At 51.3% G+C, this 20,293-nt stretch overlaps 2 protein-coding genes across 5 annotated transcripts in view; one reads left to right on the top strand and one right to left on the bottom strand.

Moving 5' to 3' along the window:
• Positions 1-11,731, top strand: part of Rps6ka2 (ribosomal protein S6 kinase A2) — a 252,979-nt gene extending 241,248 nt beyond the window's left edge. For all 4 annotated transcript variants that reach the window (XM_057761330.1, XM_057761333.1, XM_057761332.1 and 1 more), the window contains 6 exons: positions 1,552-1,710; positions 3,735-3,896; positions 5,734-5,810; positions 6,525-6,642; positions 7,681-7,818; positions 8,566-11,731. In XM_057761330.1, the coding sequence (XP_057617313.1) occupies positions 1,552-1,710; positions 3,735-3,896; positions 5,734-5,810; positions 6,525-6,642; positions 7,681-7,818; positions 8,566-8,691 (780 nt within the window). In that variant the 3' untranslated portion in view covers positions 8,692-11,731. The remainder of the gene's footprint in view (positions 1-1,551; positions 1,711-3,734; positions 3,897-5,733; positions 5,811-6,524; positions 6,643-7,680; positions 7,819-8,565) is intronic.
• A 6,324-nt stretch (positions 11,732-18,055) lies between these two features.
• LOC130863562 (sperm motility kinase Z-like) lies at positions 18,056-19,564 on the bottom strand. Its single transcript, XM_057753667.1, has one exon. The coding sequence runs from the start codon at positions 19,562-19,564 to the stop codon at positions 18,056-18,058; it is 1,509 nt and encodes a 502-aa protein (XP_057609650.1).
• Positions 19,565-20,293: the final 729 nt, after the last annotated feature.

The following is a 20,293-nucleotide window of genomic DNA, read 5'->3' as shown; positions in this document are numbered from 1 at the left end:
AAGCACCACCATTTGCATAGTGCAAGTTTTCTCACATTGCTTTTGTTCCGCGTGCCCAGGATCACCTGCCTTAGACACGTCCCACCCAGGAGTCCCCTAATTTGGGTGCATACATGAATAACCGGGTGTATGTACACCCCTGGATAGTCCTCCACTCCCCCCAACATGCTGTGCACGAACGTAAAATGGGAAACACCTGAGTGTGTCACGTGTGTGTGCTGTTCTTTGTCATTGAGTCAGTTCCTGCCTGACGGTGTGGCGCGAGGGTGGCCAGTCCCACTCAACTCTGGCTGGGACATGTTTACAGCCTCCTTTGAACCTTCCCTGATGAGGGACATTAGCACAGGAATCAGCCGCACTGGGCCTGTCTGCAAGGCTCCTCTACCCTCTAAAGCCTGACGTGCAGGTATGGGTTTGAGAAGAGAGGAAATTTTCTTGGAGTGCAAAGTTATTCCTGTGACATACGCCCACAGCCTGTACCTGCTGGGACCCCCTCAGTGTCCCTTTGGACAGCAGCTCACAGAGTAAGAGTTCAACCCCAGGGAACATAGGCAGCAAGTGTCTCTCATCCAAAAGCTTAAATGGAGCCAGCTCTGCCCCAAGCCTGGTGCTCTGCTTGTGTGTTCTTGGTTTACGTGGAAGATTCACAAACCAAAGCCAGCTCTTCTGCAGACTCAGAGTTGGTTCTCTCTGCTGTTTGAGGGGAGCAGCTCAGGGCTGAGATGACATCATCTTCCCACCCTCAAAATAGAACAGTGACTTCATAAGCTCAGAAACAAATTAGTGCCACCCCTTTTACACAGGTCAAAGTCAGGTAAATTATTTTAGTAACTTGTTCTGGCAATTCATCGATTAAATGATTATTACTGAATTGAGAATAAGCACTTAGGTCTGTCACCTGTTTTCATCTAGTTCTCAAAACTTAGGCACCATGGGCTCCATGCTTTTGGTGACTGGGGTACATACGTATTTGTCTTCGTATATACAGGGCCCCAAAATAGCCAGTTTGCATCTTTTTTTTTTTTCATTTTTAAGCTGAGTTTAAAGCTAGTATTGGCAAAAGCTGTGTGTTTGTTGGAGCCAGGTCCCCTCCCCACAGCCTTGCAGAGCCAAGGCATGCACGCCGACTTGACCCACGGAATTACATGCGTGGTGACAGTTGAGAGGCATTGTTCTTGTGGAGTGCTGTTGCTACTGTGACTTTCCCTTCTTTGGTGTGCTTGCCCCTCAAAGATCAGCAGCATGACTCTACGACATATCCCAGCTCAGCCGCTTCTCTCGAGCCCCCGTGTATCCTGTGGCCCAGCTTGCCCATCCCCAGGGTATCAGAGCTGTTTCCCTCCAGAGAAGAGCTATTTTTGTAGCTAGAATGGGTGCTCACCCATTCACAACAGCCAGACATCTTGATTTTACTTCTAGGGACATAGCCCCCAGCTTCTGTCCTCCACCCCATTTGGAGCCCTTGCTCCTTCACAGAACCAGGGGCCTGAAGACGGCAGCCATGCTGACATAGAGGTCCCTGAATTTCGTGTGCTTCTCCTTGACCTCCAGGTCTATGATGACGGCAAGTATGTATACCTGGTGATGGAGCTCATGCGCGGTGGGGAGTTGCTGGACCGCATCCTCCGTCAGCGGTGCTTCTCAGAGCGCGAGGCCAGTGATGTGCTGTGCACCATTGCCAGAACTATGGACTACCTGCACTCTCAAGGGGTAAGACCCAGGCCAGGGTGCCCATAGCCTGCAGGAACAAGGGATGACCCAGGTGGGGCTGCCTGCACTCCTGGTTGCAAGGCTCAGGGCAGGGCAGTGGACCAGCTTTGGGGCGGCTGGCAACCACAGGGAGGAAGATGCAAGACTGTAGAGGAGCCACAGAGGAGTGGATGCAGGGGGAGGCATCCTTATAGAGTGGTATCTGCCTGTAGGCAAGTGGGAGGGCAGAGCACTTCCTGTGCCCTCTCAAGTCCTTCAGCGCTGAACAACGTACCCAGGGGATGTGATTTGCTGTGATGTGTTCTGCTGCCCATTATAGGTCTGAAGTCATCTGTATACATAGTATACAGGAACTAAGGTCACAGATTTTTGTGAACCAATTTTACCAAAGAGAATGTGATGCCCTGGCCTTGGTAAAGAGAGATTTAGAATTCTCAGTACTTGTGATCCGTAAAGCTAAAGAGGAAGGGTAGCAGCTGGGGTTCCCACAACCTCCAACAGCCGAGACTACACCACGCTCCTCAGGGACTCAGCTCTAAAGCCTGGACTTTGTGTGTCTTAGAGGACCAAGCACAGGTTGGTTAAGCCAACTGCACCAAGGCCACACTGCGGAAGTCCAGGCCACAATCTCTGTCTCAAGGAGGGAACAGCCAGCCTAATACATTGTCTGTGTCTTTTCCTCCTCCCTCCTTCCCTTCACCCTGTGCCTCTGTCCTTCCATCCTTCCTCCCACCCCACCCTTCACCTCTGCCTTTCCCTCTGGTCTTTCCCTCTCTCCTCAGAATTTCTCATAAAGCAGGTTTGGGCCAACTGTGAACACAGGTTTGCCAATCTACACAGTTTTTCCAAGATCTCACAGTGGGTTTTTGTGTGTGTGTGATTTCCCCGTGACCCGGGAGTTCCACACATAACTTTCCCAATAGCCAGATTCTAGACGTCCATGAATGTGAGAGTTCACAGATATCCTTCTGTCTAATGAGGGTATCTGGAGTCTTCAGTCTCCCGGAGGCTGCCATCAGTGTCCATGAACCGCCCCGATTGCCCGAGTGTATCACGTCGATCTTAGCAGAACCTCTCACTGCTCTGCAAGAGGACAGCTGGGATGCTCAGCTCCAGACCTCATGGTGGCACACTGCGTATCTGCACAAGGGTCTTCTGTCCCTTTGTGTCCTAAATAGCTGCTTTGTTTTGTGGTATCGCTGGCCCTTCTGTCGTGACAGCTGTCACTGTAACTATGGGACATGCTTGGAGTCTGGGCCTTGAGTGGTGCAGTGCAGTCTCTGCAGCCCTCAGCCCCTCCCCTTGCTGCCAGAGTCAGTGTGCCTGGAGTAGCGGCGCACTGTGTGTGCCTGGGGTAGCGTGTGTGCCTGGGATAGCGGTGCACTGTGTGTGCCTGGGGTAGCGGTGCACTGTGTGTGCCTGGGGTAGGGGCGCACTGTGTGTGCCTGGGGTAGCATGTGTGCCTGGGATAGCGGTGCACTGTGTGTGCCTGGGGTAGCGGTGCACTGTGTGTGCCTGGGATAACGGTGCACTGTGTGTGCCTGGGGTAGCGGTGCTCTGTGTGTGCCTGGGGTAGCGGCGCACTGTGTGTGTCTGGGATAGCAATGCACTGTGTGTGCCTGGGATAGCAGCGCACTGTGCTTCTGGTCCCCGTGACAAGTGGCCCGTGCACTGTCATACCCCCAAATCCCACTGTGGACCGATTTTCTCATGGGACCATTTTCATCCCTGTAGCCAGAGCTGCTGCTCCCTCCTGTAGCATAGTGCCAACAACTGTCCCTGCATCTCAGAAAAGCATGGGTTTTATTCCGTCATATTGTTCTTCTATATGAAGGCGGACTCTGTGGGTCCTTGGCTGTGAGTGACCAGCAGGGGTGAGAGATAGGGCGGCCCCTCAGAAGAGCACAGTACTTTTCTCCCGCTATGGAACCTGCTCCAGGAATCAGTTCCCAGGTAGCCCTTGCCTCCCGCAGACGCTCCTTTTCTCTCCCACTTGGCCTTGACTGCTGCTTCCTGCCTTCCAGGTTGTTCATCGGGACCTGAAACCGAGTAACATCCTGTACATGGACGAGTCTGGAAACCCCGAATCTATCCGCATCTGTGACTTTGGGTTTGCCAAGCAACTGCGAGCAGAGAACGGGTTGCTCATGACTCCCTGCTACACAGCAAACTTTGTGGCACCTGAGGTAGAGTCCCCCAAACCCAGGGAAGACAGCGTAGTCAGGCTGAGGGAAGCACACCCCCTTTCCTGTTACCATAGTGACTAGAGAGCTTGGGGCATTGAGGCGCACGGTGGACTCGGCCATGTCTTCAAGAGACGTGAAGGAGAGCCTGCTGTGGAGGGAGGAGAGCACATGGTTGCTCTGGATCTGCCAGAACCACTCAGTCACCGTGTGCATCTTATCTTCCATCAGGAACACTTATATGGTGCTGATGCACCGGGTTCCTGCTCTGATGTTTCCTTGACAACCAGTCAGCATCCATGCGACTTGGGATGGGAGCCTACAACAGTGTACACCCAAATGCTCACATAGTGCTCTCCATTCTGCTCCCCATCCCTTACTTCAGAGGATCCCCAAAGGGTACCTCATTCCCCTTGCCAGCTTCCTGAGGCCAACTCCACTGGCTTCTGCTGCCACTGATACTTGTGGTGGTACATCAGTCTGGCTTCTTGCGTGAGTTGATGGTAAAGCGGGGCCACAGTGGTGGCAGCAGGGGCTAGCCCTGCTGATGGAGTCGGAGAAGCTCAGGCCCTGTGTTGGGCCTCCTGAGTGGAACTGTCAGGTCTGCTCCGAATCCTATGAGGAAGACACTGCTGTGCGCTTTGCCAAGTGAGACTCGGGCAGATTCAGGTCTAAGAGTGACTAGGCAGCCGTATCTGGTTATCCAGGGGTTGTCCAGGCAAGTGAGCAGCCTTGACCCCTTTGGAAACAGCTGGTTTGAAGCTTCGATTGCACCTCGTTTGGCCATTATTAGTACTGACATAGTGCATACAAGAGCCGTGTTTCGTAGTCAAGGAGAGAAAAGCAAAGTCAGTATTTATGTGACTCGGGAGGTCATTTAACCAGTGACTCAGAGTTGCAATTTACTCCGCATTTAATACCTGTCTTGCACCATAGCACATAACTCACCCTCGCCTGGGAAGAAACTGAACACAGAGTTCTAATGCCTCATTCAGCCAATGCAGCAATCTACAGTGACCCATGAGCATCAGGCTGGGCTCTTCCCTGTCGCTCAAGTGTGAACATACCCATCAGTCACCCCCATATGGCACCATCAGAATTCTTCCCCCTTAGTAGTCCGTTAGCTAAGACATCGGGTACAGTAGCACACACCTGGTCTCCACTGGGACTCTACCAGGCCGAGGCAGGAAGGGCACCTGAGCTCAGGGGCTGGAGACCAGCCTACGATATGGCCTCATATCTCGAAACACAAACTGCATAAGCCAGGCATCATGCCACATACAGTGTTGAAATGGTGAAGACAGAAGGGTGATCAGGTCAAGGTCATTCCTGCTATTTTGTGAGTTCCAGGACGAGTCTGTTTGAATCCATTAGGTGAAGTTCCTCGCAAGGTTAGATTCATAAAGAAAACAGAATGGGGTTGTCAGAGACTGGGTTGGCCTGTGGGGAATTTGTACTTAACACAGACAAGCTTTAGTTTAGGAAAAGGGGTTCTGGAGGATGGCTGCCCCGCACTGTGAATGTGCACTGAATGGCATCCTGCAATGTGGCTATCATGTAGACGGAAAAGCAGGACTTCTGCTGTCACGCCGCGTGTCAGGCAAGGGCTGTGCCCCACCCCGTCTCTGCAGGGGCCATGCTATAACATGGTAGGCAGCACTGGCTGACCCAGCAGATGGCCCTGTCTTGGCTGTGCCCCACCCCTGTCTCTGCAGGGGCCATGCTATAACATGGTAGGCAGCACTGGCTGACCCAGCAGATGTCCCGCCCTGCCTGTTTCCCATGCACTCTGAACTGGAGCTGCCCAGCGCAATTCTGACCCTACCCGTTTCCCTTCCAGGTCCTGAAGCGGCAAGGCTACGATGCAGCGTGCGATGTCTGGAGCTTGGGAATCCTGCTGTACACCATGCTGGCTGGGTAATGGAGGGCCCCAGGGCGTCACCCTTCCCTCCTGGTGCTTGTATGTAAACACACCAGCCCATCTGGGTTAGGGTGACTACTCAAACCCTGTAGGGTAAGGAAATGACAAGGACAGTCAGCTGTGTGGTCTTTATAAACTCAGCCCACAAACAAATACCCTCCACAGACATCCCCCCCCCCCCCGACACACACGTTCCCTCTGCCGCCTAAACCATTCTCTTGACAGCAACGCTAGGGGAGTTGCATGTTCCTCTTCTCAGGAAGTGTGTGCAGATGCATGTCTGACTTGTATGTTCGATGTCGGGGTGGTGGACAAGGACTATACCTGACATGCGTGGAATGACCTTTGTAACCAGTCTACCCAAGAGCCAAGACTTGGTGGTGAAGTGACACCTGGGTCCCTCAGACTTCATATCTCAGGTGTCCGGCCACTGAACCACTCTCTCATCATGGATACCAAATCTCCAGGCAGACTCCCTGCCATCCTGGCACCAGTGTGACCCAAAAGGGCCAGGAAAGTGTGCACATGAGAGTGGCCTTTCCCGCCCATCTTGTTGACTTCCAAAGAGGGGAAGGCGGCATGGCACTAGGGCACACACCATTCCTTAGCCTGAGCCCTAGACTCGGGAAAGAAAGAGGCAGACATTGTTCGCCCGGCAGAAGGCCCTCAGGTGGAGCTGTGAGCTCAGTACCATCAATCCTCCTCCACAGGTTCACCCCTTTTGCCAATGGACCAGATGATACTCCCGAGGAGATTCTGGCTAGGATCAGCAGTGGGAAATACGCCCTCTCTGGGGGGAACTGGGACTCCATATCTGACGCAGCCAAAGTGAGTATGTTTCCCTGTATTCTTACCTCCTAGGCTTGGAGGATCTACCATAGGCATACTGTTTGTGAGGAAGCCGGACGTTCCTTTACGTTCCACCCATACAGACGTTATAGACTTATTCACAGTGTTTCAAATTTTTTTATTTTTAAAAAAATTACCTTCTTCATGTTGCTAATGTAGTAAGGTTCTGCAGAGAAGCAGAACCAGTAGAAAATGTGGACATGGATGGGGATACAGACACAGGCAGATGTAGACATGAACAGCTAGGGAAGCCCACAGAGGAGTGGCGGTTAGGGAACTGGCTGCTGCGACCAGGGCTGCAAGCCTGACGTTGGCAGAGTGACTGACAGCTCGGGACCCTGAGGAAGAAGAGACGCTGCAGGTTAACTTCAGAGCCTCCTCTGTAGGGATGGTTCCGGATGACCGCCCTAATGCCTGTGGCACATTTGTGTTGGTGTAAAGTCTCTGGGTTTGGGCTGGCCTGGCACGCACACTTTTCTCACCAGCGTCGCCATCTTGCCCCTCCCTCCCACTCCAGTCTTCTTCGGTGGAGATTACCAAATCCTGTAGCAAAACAGTACACTGTTGGGCTCAGGGTGTAGGTCAGTGCACAAGTCCCTGGTGTTTGCGAGGTGCTAGGCTCCACCCAGTGCCGGAAAAGTACACTACAGTCTGACCCCAGTAAGCTGTGCCGCCAGCCTGTCTTCTGTGTTGCTATAAAAGTTCTGAAGGAGAAAGAAGGGCTCTGAGTGCCTTGTTCCAGTGCATGGTATTCCTTGAGTTTATAGAAGGCAGACGCTTTTATTAAAATAGTATTTCAGCAGCTTATGTGTGCCGTTTAATGTTTGAAACACCTGTACTATAAAATCTATCTGCTGCTAAGTCAGTAATCCTTGACACTTTAAATACATTCACATACTCATAAACCCAGATTTGACCCAAAATGCAAAGAATCACCTCCAAATTATAGTTCTGTTCTCCTGGGCAGTCCCTGGCCAGCCCAACACCACATCCCTCTTCCCTCTGAACCCTTGGCAGGACGTCGTGTCCAAGATGCTTCACGTGGACCCGCAGCAACGCCTCACAGCAGTTCAAGTGTTGAAACACCCGTGGATTGTGAACAGAGAGTACCTATCCCAAAGTCAGCTGAGCAGACAAGATGTCCATCTAGTGAAGGTACCTAATGGCCAGACCCTGGCAGTGGGAGTGGGAATCCCTGAGGATAGTTCCTCACCGTTGGTGAGCAGAGACTGTAGCACGTGAGGTCGCCAGCTATAGGTACACGAGTCTCACTTCAGCACACCTACAGAAATTGTGTTTGAATGGCAGCTTTGGTGTAGGGTGGTGTTTGGTACCATGGTTGTACAGCCCTATAATCCAGAGCCCTCATTTCTGGACCAGAAGTCTGTAAAAGTCTCTTCGTGCTAGCAATCTCTGTCGGGCAGCCCCGCAGTCCAGGCAGTACCGCCCTTCTAAGGAGTCCCAGCCCGGTCCTGCGAGAAGTCCGTCCTGGGTCTGTCTTGACGGGGTGGAGCTACACCAAGAGGAGCCCAGCTGCCAAGTTAGTGCAGACTGCTTCAGAGTGCCAGAGCCTAAGAAACGCTGGCCACGAATTCCTGGAGACCCAACTAGTCCCCAGACACGTCTGCCTTCCAGTCAGCAGTAAGATGATGGCATGACCTTCCCAGAAATTCCACTCCTAAGGCATAAGCCACAACTGGGCCTGGGTGTCACGGTAGTGGCCACCATTCGTGGTCTGATTATGTGGGCACGGCAGGATGCCCGCTACCCTCAGTGCACCAGTAATCCTGGCCTCCCCTGCTTTATCGGGGCATGAACTGAGGCTCTCCAGGTCCTGTAGCTCAGCTTCCCATTTACGAGTAGATGGGCACCATGCTCACCTACCCCCCCTTCCTCTTACAGGGTGCCATGGCAGCCACCTACTTTGCTCTGAACAGGACCCCACAGGCGCCGAGGCTGGAGCCTGTGCTGTCGTCTAGCTTGGCCCAGCGCAGAGGCATGAAGAGACTCACGTCCACCAGGTTGTAGTGGCCGGCCAGGCCTGCTCTCCAGCCTCAGTCTCCCTGCCCAACGTCCTCTCAGGCTCCCGGATGCCACACACAGGTCCTGCTCATGGGCACTTGAGTGACCATGATTCCAGCACAAAGATGGATCTGGCCTTGGCTGTCTGTCTCCTTTGCAGCCCTGGAGAGGGTCCTGCCCAGGATGTCTGAGCCTTGCTGTGCCGACCTCGCTGCCGCCCGCTCTCCTTTTCTCCTGAGTGAAACCAAATGAACCTGTCACCTCATAGCACCCTGCTGGAGCCTGCCTGAGCTCGCTCAGGGCTCTTAGTCTTTTCATGTCATGGCTTATGTTCAGTGCAAAGCATTTCTGCCATCCTGAACTCAGCTGAGTGGCCAGCCTCTCACAAAGGTGTCCTGCTGTGACGTTAAGAATGTCGGTGCAAGGTCCCTGTCAGGGACCCTCAGAGCTGCCCTAGAAGCGCGGGATGCTCCTGGCCGTTCTGATGTCACTACTGACTGTGTGATTGCATCCAGCTTACATGCCTATTCTGCCCAGAGTCACCCAAAGAGTCCCTCGCCATCCTGTGGTTCACAAACAAGATGCTGGGCAGTCTCTCGACTCTGTCACTCACTTGTCAGGACGGAAGCCCCAACCCAAGAGTCAGGGTGACTGAGTCTGTTTGAGAGCCAGATTCATGATGGTTGAGAGGGGAGCCCCAGGAAGCTGCCAGGCAGAGCCAGTGCCCACTGCATTGCCGCTCCCTAGCGTTCTGGCCCCGCGGACACTGAGCATGTGGGGCTCTGCCGTTGTCACTTGTGCTGGCAGCTGTACACGTGTTTGCCTGAGGTGGGGGTAGCCGATTCAGTCTCTGTTTCCTGGTCCGCAGAGAGACTGAGGGAGTGGAACTGTATTCCTTCCCCAGTTCTTTCTTAGCCCTACTGAGGGCAGGAGAGACACCTGAGCCCTTTGGCCTCAGAGAGGCAAGAGGTGCCAGGACAGGCTGTCCACAGGAGTGATGCACTTCATAGAAGCCGTGGTTCTTTGTTGCATTTTGTTTCTGTTGTGTAGACCTGTCTTAAAAATCACACTTCACCAATAGTGTTTTCAGGGTGCAGTCCATGTGGGGAGCAGTTGTGACACGGAGCAGGCTGTCTGTGCACTCTTCTTGCAGAGTAAGCGAGTGAGACCCTTGCTGCATGGCATGCCCCACTCGGCCTGACCCTGGAAGAGGGACTTGTGTGTCCTCCAGTCTCTCTGGGGGGTGCCAAGGATACCCCTGTAGTGGGCTCAGGTCAGAGGACACTCTACTGTGGCTCAGAAACTGCCAGTCTGAGGCCAGCCCTTGCACCCAGGAGGTGTAGGAAGCACCTGTTGGTCGCAGCAAGTGTGCAGTGGGAAGACAGCAAGTGGCCACAGCTCCTCCGTACCTCACTTAGGTCTAGGACCCAGCACCCGCCCTCAGTGCAATGCATGGAACATGTTTCAGAACTCAAAGTGTAAACTCATTTCACAAGCTTTAATTATTCCACTGGACCCCGTTTCATTTGGGAATTATAGACTACAAAGGGTGGGAGCAGTCGGTGACTGTGTGCCATGTTCACGGTGTCCCGAGGGAAGTCCTCATAATTTCTCAATGGAAAATGCTCTGCCCAAGGCTGAAATCACTTCCCTATTAATTTCTGAGGTCTGGGTCCTTCCATTTCAGATAGAAATCGAGAGGGAAAGAGTAGCGGGTAGTCTGTGGTAGATGCTGTCCTCTTAGAAATGAGCAGGAGATCCGGAATCCTCCAAGGGCCTCTCGGCATGGATCACGGACGAGCTGCCCACGGCCTTTGGTCTGGGTTTGTTTGCAGCTTCAAATCTATGAGTTTTATCAAAGAGAAAGAACAAGAGAACACTGAAGGCATTGCTGAGGAGGTGAGCATCGTGTGTCCCCGCTGGTCACATGGTCCCATCCATCACCGTGGTGATGCCAGGTTATCTGCCTTACCCTCACTCTCACCAACAGGGTGGAGGAGGCCTTCACACCAAACCCTGTCACTGACGTGTCTGTGAAGCGTGTCACACATCTGTAGAGGATGCTGGCTTAGCCCTGCTCTGTTGAGAGTGAAATACCTCGACCTTCCCACCCTCGCCCAGTACACGATACTTGAAATCTTCTGTAGAAGCCGTCTAAAGAGCATGTGGCAGGGTGATCTGAGCCCCTGTTCAGACGGCTGTGGCATGTAGCCCCAGTGTCCCCTGCATTCACCTCCCCAGTGAGTCCTTACACAGCAAAATGAAAGATCCTCTGTTCTCTACACAAGCACCTGAGGCTCCCCACAGCCCACTGTCACCCTCTGTGTGGATCTTGAAAGCTACAGAACTTGTCAAGGGGATTCCCAACCTACACCCAGTCCTCCCCTACCCCTACCCAGTGGTCACTTTGGGGCCATCCCACTGGCAGCTCCTGACCTATCTGGGATGAGAACATGATGAGTACCCCTACTGAGTGGGGGTGGGGACCTTGTCACATTCTACCCTGAAGTCAGTGGAGGGCAAGCCATGAGCGTCCACTGTCCTACAGTCAGAATGTGTGGTTTAAACTACCTAGAAGCCTCAATTTGGGGGATATTGTCTGACTTTTTAAGTGAGGATAGTATCTTGTGCTATCTAACTTTGGCAGTATTTATAAATGGCATTCTTCCTTACGATGCCCTTTGGGGTTTTCCCTGCGTTGTACTGATCTCTCAAACCCAGGAGAAGAACGCCAGGATTCTTCATCCTCTCTGGCATATTTTGCCACCCTTCACCACCTGCAAGACTGTGAGACACCCGGAGTGGAAAAGTACTTGGGGCCCTGTGTGGCAGGGAAAGGTGGAAGGCGAAGCCAGCATGGCTCATCCGTGCAGGAGGCACACCCTGCCCACCCTGCTCCCGCCTGGCACTGCATTTACATGCTCAGCAGTGACGTTTACAGCTCACTCCGTGTCCACATTTTCTGTCTGTGTTTGGCGGCCACTGTACAGATATTTATTATGCTTTCCAGACTTTCCCATGAGATTTTTTGAATAAACATGGATTTTATGAAGTGTAATCTTTTTCTGGAATAACGAGAACCTTTGCACTTTCTATGTTCCTACTAATAACAGTTCATGAGCCCAGCCCTTGTTCCTGTCTTGTTGACTGACTCCAGGTCACTGTGAACCTCTGCTGCCATCTAACCTTGTGAGGGGTCCTTTCCTCTTCACAGCCTTGCGTACTTCCGTGTGTGCACCTGCTTTTGAGAGCAGCATGGGTCTATCCACTTGAGTGTGTGTGTCTGTATGCATTCGTATGTGTACATGGGAAAGTGGCTCAGAATACTGTCACTCCACTTTCAGAACCGTGTGTGTGATATGAGTTTATGCATAGAATGAGCAGACATGAATGTTCGAGAATATGTGCTTTATGTATATATGTTTGTAGGTATGTGTAGAAAGGTATGAGTTGGGGGCATATTTGCACAAATGGAAGTGAGTGTATATATGTGTGTGTGTGCTAGCACATTATATACATATACATTTAAATGTGTGTAATCTTAGTGTGTGAGATACTTTCCTTTGTTAGGCTGGGAGCACGTAGAAGTTAAAGCAGGTAACCAAGAGTCGCTCTTGGCTACTGACCTCACAGCTCCTTCCTTTCTTACTTCAGGTGTAAAATGGGCCTCCCCTGCTGGTCTCTGACTCTTCTGCCTAACTTGGAGTTTGGTGAATTCCTAGGCAGTTTGTGCCAACAGGCAACACACGAATGCCCCCTGCTTGCCCTGCTGCACCGTGTCCTGCCAGTATTATATGAACACAGGGGTATGCTTGGCCGGCCTAAAAGCCCGTGTGCCAGGCTGCTCCAGTGCAGACCAGGTCTTCCTGACCCTGTTGGAGATCTGAGCAGGCAGGGGCACCAGGGTCACTGAAGGGATTTCAACACCACAATAAATGTACAAGAGCCATCTCCTGCCCTCGGTGTGCTCACAGATGTCATGGAGACAGGAAGGGAGCTTCTGGTCCCCTAGTCCAGTCTGCACCTTAGCTTCTCTGTCCCCAGTCTGCCACACAGATGGGTTCCAGGCATTTGATACTGGCAGGGGCAGCCCCATCCCACCTGCTAAGTCCCATGTAGGGTGGGTCTGCTTCCAGCCTTGGGCCTCTGTCTTTTCTTGACTGCAGTTTCTTGGCCTTTGCCCCTCTTGCAGGCCACCAGGGGAGCCTGCCAGTCCTGAAGATGCTAATCAGATTCCCGAACTGTGAGTCCCATATGTTCAGCCATCCCAAGGGTCTTATAAGCTTTACGGGGTGATGGAGAAGAGTCAGGTGGCTTTACATCAGAGCTAGGGACTCCTAGATTAGGAAACATCAACCCTTAAGAAGGGCCATAAGCAAACCTACCCACAATTAACACCAACGTGAACTCTGACTACAAAGACACCGGACGGAGAGCTCACCTGCCCTTGTGTAGAGAGACAAGTCAATGTCCTCCACGGTCTGCTCCGCAGATGTCCTTAGAGAGTGAGTCAAGAATCAAAATAGTTGTGACAGCAACCTGCAAGAGGCCCAGAGACCTGTCCCCCTCCCCTGCACAGTGAGCGGCTTTATAAATCCCTAATGCTGACTCGAGCGTCCTCTACGGATCTGCTGAGCCCCGGAGAAGAAGGTACACTTGTGCTGGGCTGTCACTGTATCTTCTGCTATTTCTGTCCAGACAACGGCTCTCCTGAGCTCAGCTGCATCCAGGCAGCCTCCGTCTCCAGAGCATGGCACGTGCCCGTCTGCATACGTGCTTCTGGAGATCATCTCAAAGCTCAGGCAATCGTCCACCCTAAGAAACCACAGGGTACCAGCAGGTCTGTCGGGAGCAAGTCTCAGAGTGTCATACCTTACTCTGGGACTCGGGAATCACCTGAGTTCGGGAAGCAGGAGTTCTAGTAGTTAAGGCCATGACCTTCCAGGTATGATGGCTAAATCTCTCCCACAAAGCAGACCAGATGACCTTCAATCATTGCCGCCAGAGACCTGACACTGTGTGAGGCTCTTCCAGGTGAGATGGTGTACAAGTCACCTGACCAGGGAGCTCTGTCTGCTTGGTCATAAATGTGGTTCTAACTCTCGAGAATCAGGTACCTGGTGGCACGCAGAGGAAGAAACAACAGCCTGCAGGATGCAGAGTGTGCGGAGACGGCCAGGCCTGCAGGGGAGGGACGGAGAGCAGAGGAGGCTGCTGGGTACTCAGGCAGCTGAGGAATCACTGCCCAAACCAGGCCCTGGCTCTGCTCCTTCTACAGCCTCCTCCTCACCATTATCCTTTTGCCTGCCTGACCCCTTCATGGCCAGACACCAGGACCTAAGATAGTGGCACCCGCCTGTGGTCCCAGCAGCTTGTGAGCCCGAGGCAGGGGGATCACCTGGACCCAAGAGTCAGAGGCCAGCCTGGCCAACACAGCAAGATAAAACTGCAAAATATCGAATTTAAAAAATACATATGACATCTGTCCAGTGTGGACGTTTGTCACTCTGCTCTGGTGAGAAAAGACATCAAGTAAACAGACCAGGCAGAAATCACCTTCCATGAGTTCTATTCATCCCACATTTTAGGCAAGGGTCACCTCATCACAAAAACAGCTTAAGCTCAGCCATGTTGTCAGCACCAACTAGGAATAGGTCCCATCTGTCACACCGTTTGGTGCTCCCCTGTTCTGCCCCAGAGTGTGGGGTGCTGATAGAATTGGAAACTCTGGCCACGAGCAGACTGGACAAAACCCACAGGCTGCCACACTCCATGCTGGTGTTTAAAACTCAAGACCCAGAGACCGGATCCAGCAGAATTTGCTTTTCAGTCCTGAGTTTCAGTTGAAAAGGTGAGTGTGCCCTCAGAAGGTGAGTGAGTGTGCCCTCAGAAGGTGAGTGAGTGTGCCCTCAGAAGGTGAGTGAGTGTGCCCTCAGAAGAAAAGAACGTTCACTCAGTTGAGACCAGAAGTGGACTCCTTGCCCAAATCTAAAACATTTGAACTGTGCTGGCGATGTAACCCAGTTAGGGGCACTGCCACTGAAATCTAGAAAACCTCCTAAGAATGTCACAGCCATAAAGTCCTTGGCACCACACAGAAACACTCACCAGGTTTGATCTCTGACCTCTCCAGAACCATCTCATGCCAGCATGGCAGTGCTGGCCTTGGTGTGTGGCTGCAGAGGACCTTGCTTTTCCAGCCACCCTGGGCTACACAGTGAGAGTTTGTCTCAAAGGAAAAAATAATGAGACAATGCATTTTCTCTCAGAACGACCCCAGCTCCCAAGCACAAATAGTCCCTAAGCCCTTTTCAAACAGACCCTCCCCTGGCTACCACGTGACACAGGGGCAAAGCTAAGTTTATAGCTGAGCTTCAGCAGCTGCCGTTCACCATAGGTGTGGAGTTCTGGACAGGCTGCCCAAATACGACCACTAGGCTTTTGAGAAATCAGCATCTGGAAGGCATCTCCCACTCCATCCCCTAATGCAAGGCGTGACTCACTCCACGTGCCCCTCCCTGTTCCAGGAGAGCGGGTCCTTATCCCCAAGTCGATCTCTCTCTGGGTACTAGATCACCATGCCTCCCTGCAAGTGCTATCTGTTTGCAGTTGTTAAAATCTGACACTAGAGGGCGGTAAGTCCAAGACCACAACACTTGCCTGCTCAGACCGGCTGGTAATTAGAGCCTTTCCTAGCCTGTCCCCTTTGATAGTTCTCTCAGAAGAAGGGTACCCCACCAGATGGAGTCCCCAGGGAACACTGCAGGCCAGGCCAGCTTTTGCTTCTGGTGCCTTCTACAGCCTGGACAGGCGACTGCTGGTCCTGAGTTCTGAGCAGAACATGGAGTCTGTGCTCTGATGGTCTGTACTGGAGATGCTGAGAATCCTAAATCCTAGACCTGCCAAGGTGAAGGTGTTGATCAGAGTGTGATTGGCTGCGTAGAAACCCAGGGGGTGAACACAGGTTGTTCTTTGTGTAGGGAGTTTAGATACCACCTTTAAAACACCTGCTTAATAAATACTTTAGGGAAGGTTGCAGGGAGGTTTCCGTGGTTTTGTTGAGACAGAATGTCTTTCCCCGTACAGGCTGGCCTTGTGTCTTATGTCTCCACTTTGAGGTAGATGTTATTCTTTTGGCTACAAGTCAACGCTTCTCCTTAGTGAGCTTTCAGTGCTACCTGGTGATTGGTTTTGTCTTGAAGGACTCATTTTTGTATGGTGGGCTTTTCATTCGCACCATGTGTGAGATATGACCCCCATTGAAAAGAAACCAGAGAAGTTGCATCCAGACAGCAGAAAGGGGCTTGAAGACGCCTCAGGAATAAACAAGAACCCACCCATCAGATATAAGGAGAAGAGGAGGGGTAATAGACAGGGAGGCAGTGTGGGGGGCGTTTGAATGGGCATTGTCTCTCCTGGATTCACTTTGCTGTGTTCTTCTAAGGACCCAAAGCCACAGTGGTGAAGACCTCTCGGGCTCAGGCAGCGCAGTTCACATCAGTAGCGGCAAGCTGGCCTCATCAGGTGGTGTTTGCAGTCGAGGATACTATAAGATTATGGGGCAGTGGTCTGATTAGGAGTGGCCTCCATTGGTTCATTTGAATGCTTCACCCCGAGTTAATGGAACTCTTTCAGGGAGATGCAGAGGAGTCTTTGTCAGAGAATCACATTTAAGAGGAACCGTGTGCTGCTCTTACCTGTAACACATGCAGAAAAGTCAGGCACGGACAAGTCCCAAGAAGAGTAGTCCACCAGGACCTTATGTGAGCAGATGGGATTCTGTGTCCAGTAGCTCCTAGAAGGGCCTTCGGGTCTAGACTGGGAAGGGATCCTGTGCAAGGCCAGTACCTTTGAAGGATCCCTGCTGAGGAGGGTCCCAGGTGACTAGGGTCTGCTCTGGCAAGAATCTGATACCTGCTGCTTGAAGTTTGATCTCGGTGGAATCTTCCTGACAGGAGTGTTGGCCGATTGAAGTCTCCATGACTAGACTCCCAGCTGACTTGGATCACTCTTGGTTAGAATATATGCTGACTGGAATCTCCTGTGAATGGAGTCCCTACTGAATGGATTCCTTGCCAACCAGTATCTCTCCAAATAAGAATCCCTGATGCTTAGAGTCCCCACTCATGGGTGTCTCTGTAGCTGCAGCCCACACAGACTGGGGTCTCTCCTAATGAGAGCCCTACTGGCTGTGAGACTTCCAGTCTCCTTGAGTTCTTATCCTTCCTTCCTCCAAGAATGGAGTGTGTAGATGGGGCGGGGTGTGAACAAACAAGATTTGATTGCAGTGCAGCAGTGCCGGTTCAGAAAGTGGAAACTTAACTGTGTAGCCCTGAGACCCTCCACTGCAGTGGGACCAAGAGAAGTCTGGTGTCACGGCAGGTTTGAGATTCAGAGCATCTTCCGTGAGGAGCAGGTCTCAGCAGCAGTGAGGCTCACAGGGCAGGCATGGGCAGGAAAGGTGGGTCAGTCCCCAAAGTAGGAGTGATTCTCGGAGGTTGAGGCAGGAATTAACTTCTTTGGTTTACAGTGGAAGTTTTGAGTCTTAGATACTCTGTCTTTCCAGGTCTTATGGACAACAGTCTTGATGGTCTCTTCAGTCCTCTGAAGTCTGGGGCCTGAGAGACAGCGGCTGTAGCCCACAGAGAGCCAGACTGAGCAAACTAAGATGTGTGTACTTTGTTGGGTGTGTGGAATAGAGACCAATCAGAAGAAGGCCTGTCAAATCCAGGGAGAGAAAGTAAAAAGGTCAAAACGGGGGAGAATTTTAATCAGGGTTACTAGTCTGCCCCCCTTCCTTCAGAGGAAGCTGGAAAAGGGTGGAAGACCCCACAGCCTAATTCAGGGTCCCCCCAATTCCTGGCTGCTGGGGTCTTTTATCTGTTGTTGATGTGAGGTCCCTGTCTACCCCTGCTATCTGGTGTCCCAGATGACTGCTCTACCCCACACTAGAAGCCTCCCCCACTTTCTGCTGGCCTCCTGGCTGAATCAGGCCTCTGGATGGGAATGGGGGTCACAGAAAGCATCTAAGGTTCCTTCATGGCTCCATCCTACAGTTCTTGGTGTCCAGACAAAGACTGTTCTAACACTATGACTTTGGGATCATGGAGGTCTCCATTCTCTGCCTGGCCACTTATGATACCAGGATGCATGGGAAAGGGACTCATACATGTCCTGCGCATTGACAGACTTGATCGAACCATCCCACAGAATCTAGATCCAGCCTTCCACACACTTGACCGTGTAAATGCTCGTAATTATGATCTGTCAATTGACGAGGAAATTAATAAAAACAGAGATACAATTGAATGCAGAAGTGGACCTGGGGCGCATGCCTAAATTTTCTATGACAGTCATTCATTTTGTCCCCTCATTTCCGGGTGACACCCTGCTCTGCCATCCTTGAGGTTTCTTCTGTGCAGCAGCAAAGCTTCCATAGATGTTTCCCGATCCTCCTTGCCCACGCCTTCCAGACACTTTGCTGTCCAGGACTTGAGGCTGCACTCTCCCTGTGGTCTGGCTCATTGGGGAAGGCCTTCTTGTTTTCTGTGTTCCCCTGACTGCTGGTCAGTGAATAAACATGGGAAACACCAATGTCACACAGGTGAGCGGTGCCAAGAACGTGCCAAGAGTAGAAGCAGAGAGGATTGTCCTGCTCAGTGGCACTTCTGCCGCCCCTTTGTCTGGGCTGTTGGACAATCTCTAGCCTCTGGTTTTTTGTTGAAGGTAAGATTGTCTGAAGGGCAGGTTCGCTGGCCCTCCTCCTCAGAGGCAAAGGGAAAGAGACGGGATCCATGGGTGAGGTGAAATGTGTCGGCTCTGTGTCCCTGAGATTGGGGTGGGCTGAGCGGCTATGCTCCTGGCGTGCCTGGTGGTGTAGTAAGCAGTACGATGCCATTGTCTCATCAAATCTCCTGTTCAGTAAGGCATCTTTTATATCTCGGATGTCAAAGCCAATGTTGGCCATGGCGGCCATGATTGCAGGGTCTGGGAGGCTTGGGATTGTCTCTTCGTTGTGAGCTGATGTGCTTTCATGTCTTAGCCATGAGTGCCTTTTGATCTCTTTAACCGTTGGCCTCTGGCTGGGGTTGACAGTTAGTAAGTACCTGATTAGGCCCTGTAGCTCTTCAGAAAGCTGGTTTGGGACCTCATACCTCCCTTGAACCACCTGCTTCCAAAGCTCTGATAAGGTGGGTGCCGAAAATGGAAATGTCCCAGTTACCATGAAGAACAAGAGGACCCCCAAGGTCCAGATGTCTACTTTGGGGCCATCGTATGGCACCCCTAGGAAGAATTCAGGGGCACCAAACTGGAATGCCCCTCCAGGCCTCTCAAGCAGTTTTCCAGGCCTGACCTTGGCCCCCAGGCCAAAGTCGATGATCTTCACTCTTCCAGAGCTGTCTACAATGATATTATCAGGCTTCAGGTCTCTGTGGACTATGCCGTGGTCATGGCAGTAGCCCACGGCACCTATGATTTGGTGAAATAGTCCTCGGGCCTCCTTCTCCTGCAAGTGTCCGACCTCACAGACGTGATGGAACAGCTGTTGTCCCTCAGCCATCTCCATGATGAGGTAGATATTCTTTTCTGTTTCGATGACTTGGAGGAGGGAGACAATGTTCGGGTGGCTGATGGTCATCAGAATGTCCACTTCTGAAACAGCCTGCTGGCGCCAGAGCATCTCCCTCACAAGCACTTTCACAGCTACTGGGACGCCCGTGAGACGGTGCTGGGCCAGCATCACCTTGGCGTTGGAACCCTGGCCTAACTTTCTCAGGATGGTGTATTGACTGGTGAATATCTCTTCACTGAAGAAGACGGGCACACAGCTGAGTCCTGCAGTCTCTTTCTCGGGCTGACTAGACACCATGGGTGGCATGTCTGTAGGAACAACGTCAAAGAAAAAGGAATAAAGGAGAATAAAGTAAAATAAGGAATGAAAAATTAAAAGTGAAAAGTAAATCAAGATGAAAACAAAAAGCAAAATTAAAAACCAAAGACTTAACACAAAATTAGGAAACCAAAGCATGAAAACAAAAGTCAAAACCCAAACCAAAGAGTCAGCTCCCAAGGCAGTGAGTTAAAGGGGTCACAGCTTGAATGCTGGAATACTAACTGAAAACAGATGAAAAAGAAACAAACCTGAAAGGAAATAAGAAAAAAGAGGGATGCAAACAGAAAATATAAAATAAGCAAAAATTTAAAACCCAAACTCCAAACACCCAAAGAACCAAAATAACAAATCAAAAAATAAAATACAAAATAACCGCAAAACTACAAGCAAAAACAGAAACAAAATAAACCCAAGTCAGAAAATTGAAAACTAAAAACCAAACCAAAAAGCAAAATTAAAGTCTGAAGGCTAAAACTTGTATAAAAGCCAAATAAAATATGAATTGCATGAATCAAGAACATTCTCAATGGCAAACAATGGATTTTTGTTTTGTTTTGGGGTCTTTTGGTGGGGGCGGGGTTCATGACAGGGTTTCTCTGTGTAACCCTAACTGTCCTGAAACTCTCCTGGCTAATAATTTTTCTTTTAAAGAAAAAAGATTAAAGAAAAGAAATAGAAACAAACAAATGAAAAACAGTAAGCATTCAAACTAAA

Source organism: Chionomys nivalis, chromosome 2 (genome assembly GCF_950005125.1).
Source record: "Chionomys nivalis chromosome 2, mChiNiv1.1, whole genome shotgun sequence".
Taxonomy (NCBI): Eukaryota; Metazoa; Chordata; class Mammalia; order Rodentia; family Cricetidae; genus Chionomys; species Chionomys nivalis.
The sequence above is the reverse complement of the archived record's forward strand: the minus strand, read 5'-3'. Positions and strand labels throughout refer to the sequence as shown.

Coding starts and splice junctions, on each gene's coding strand:
- LOC130863562 (XM_057753667.1), bottom strand. CDS start 19,564: ATGCCACCCATGGTGTCTAGTCAGCCCGAGAAAGAGACTGCAGGACTC.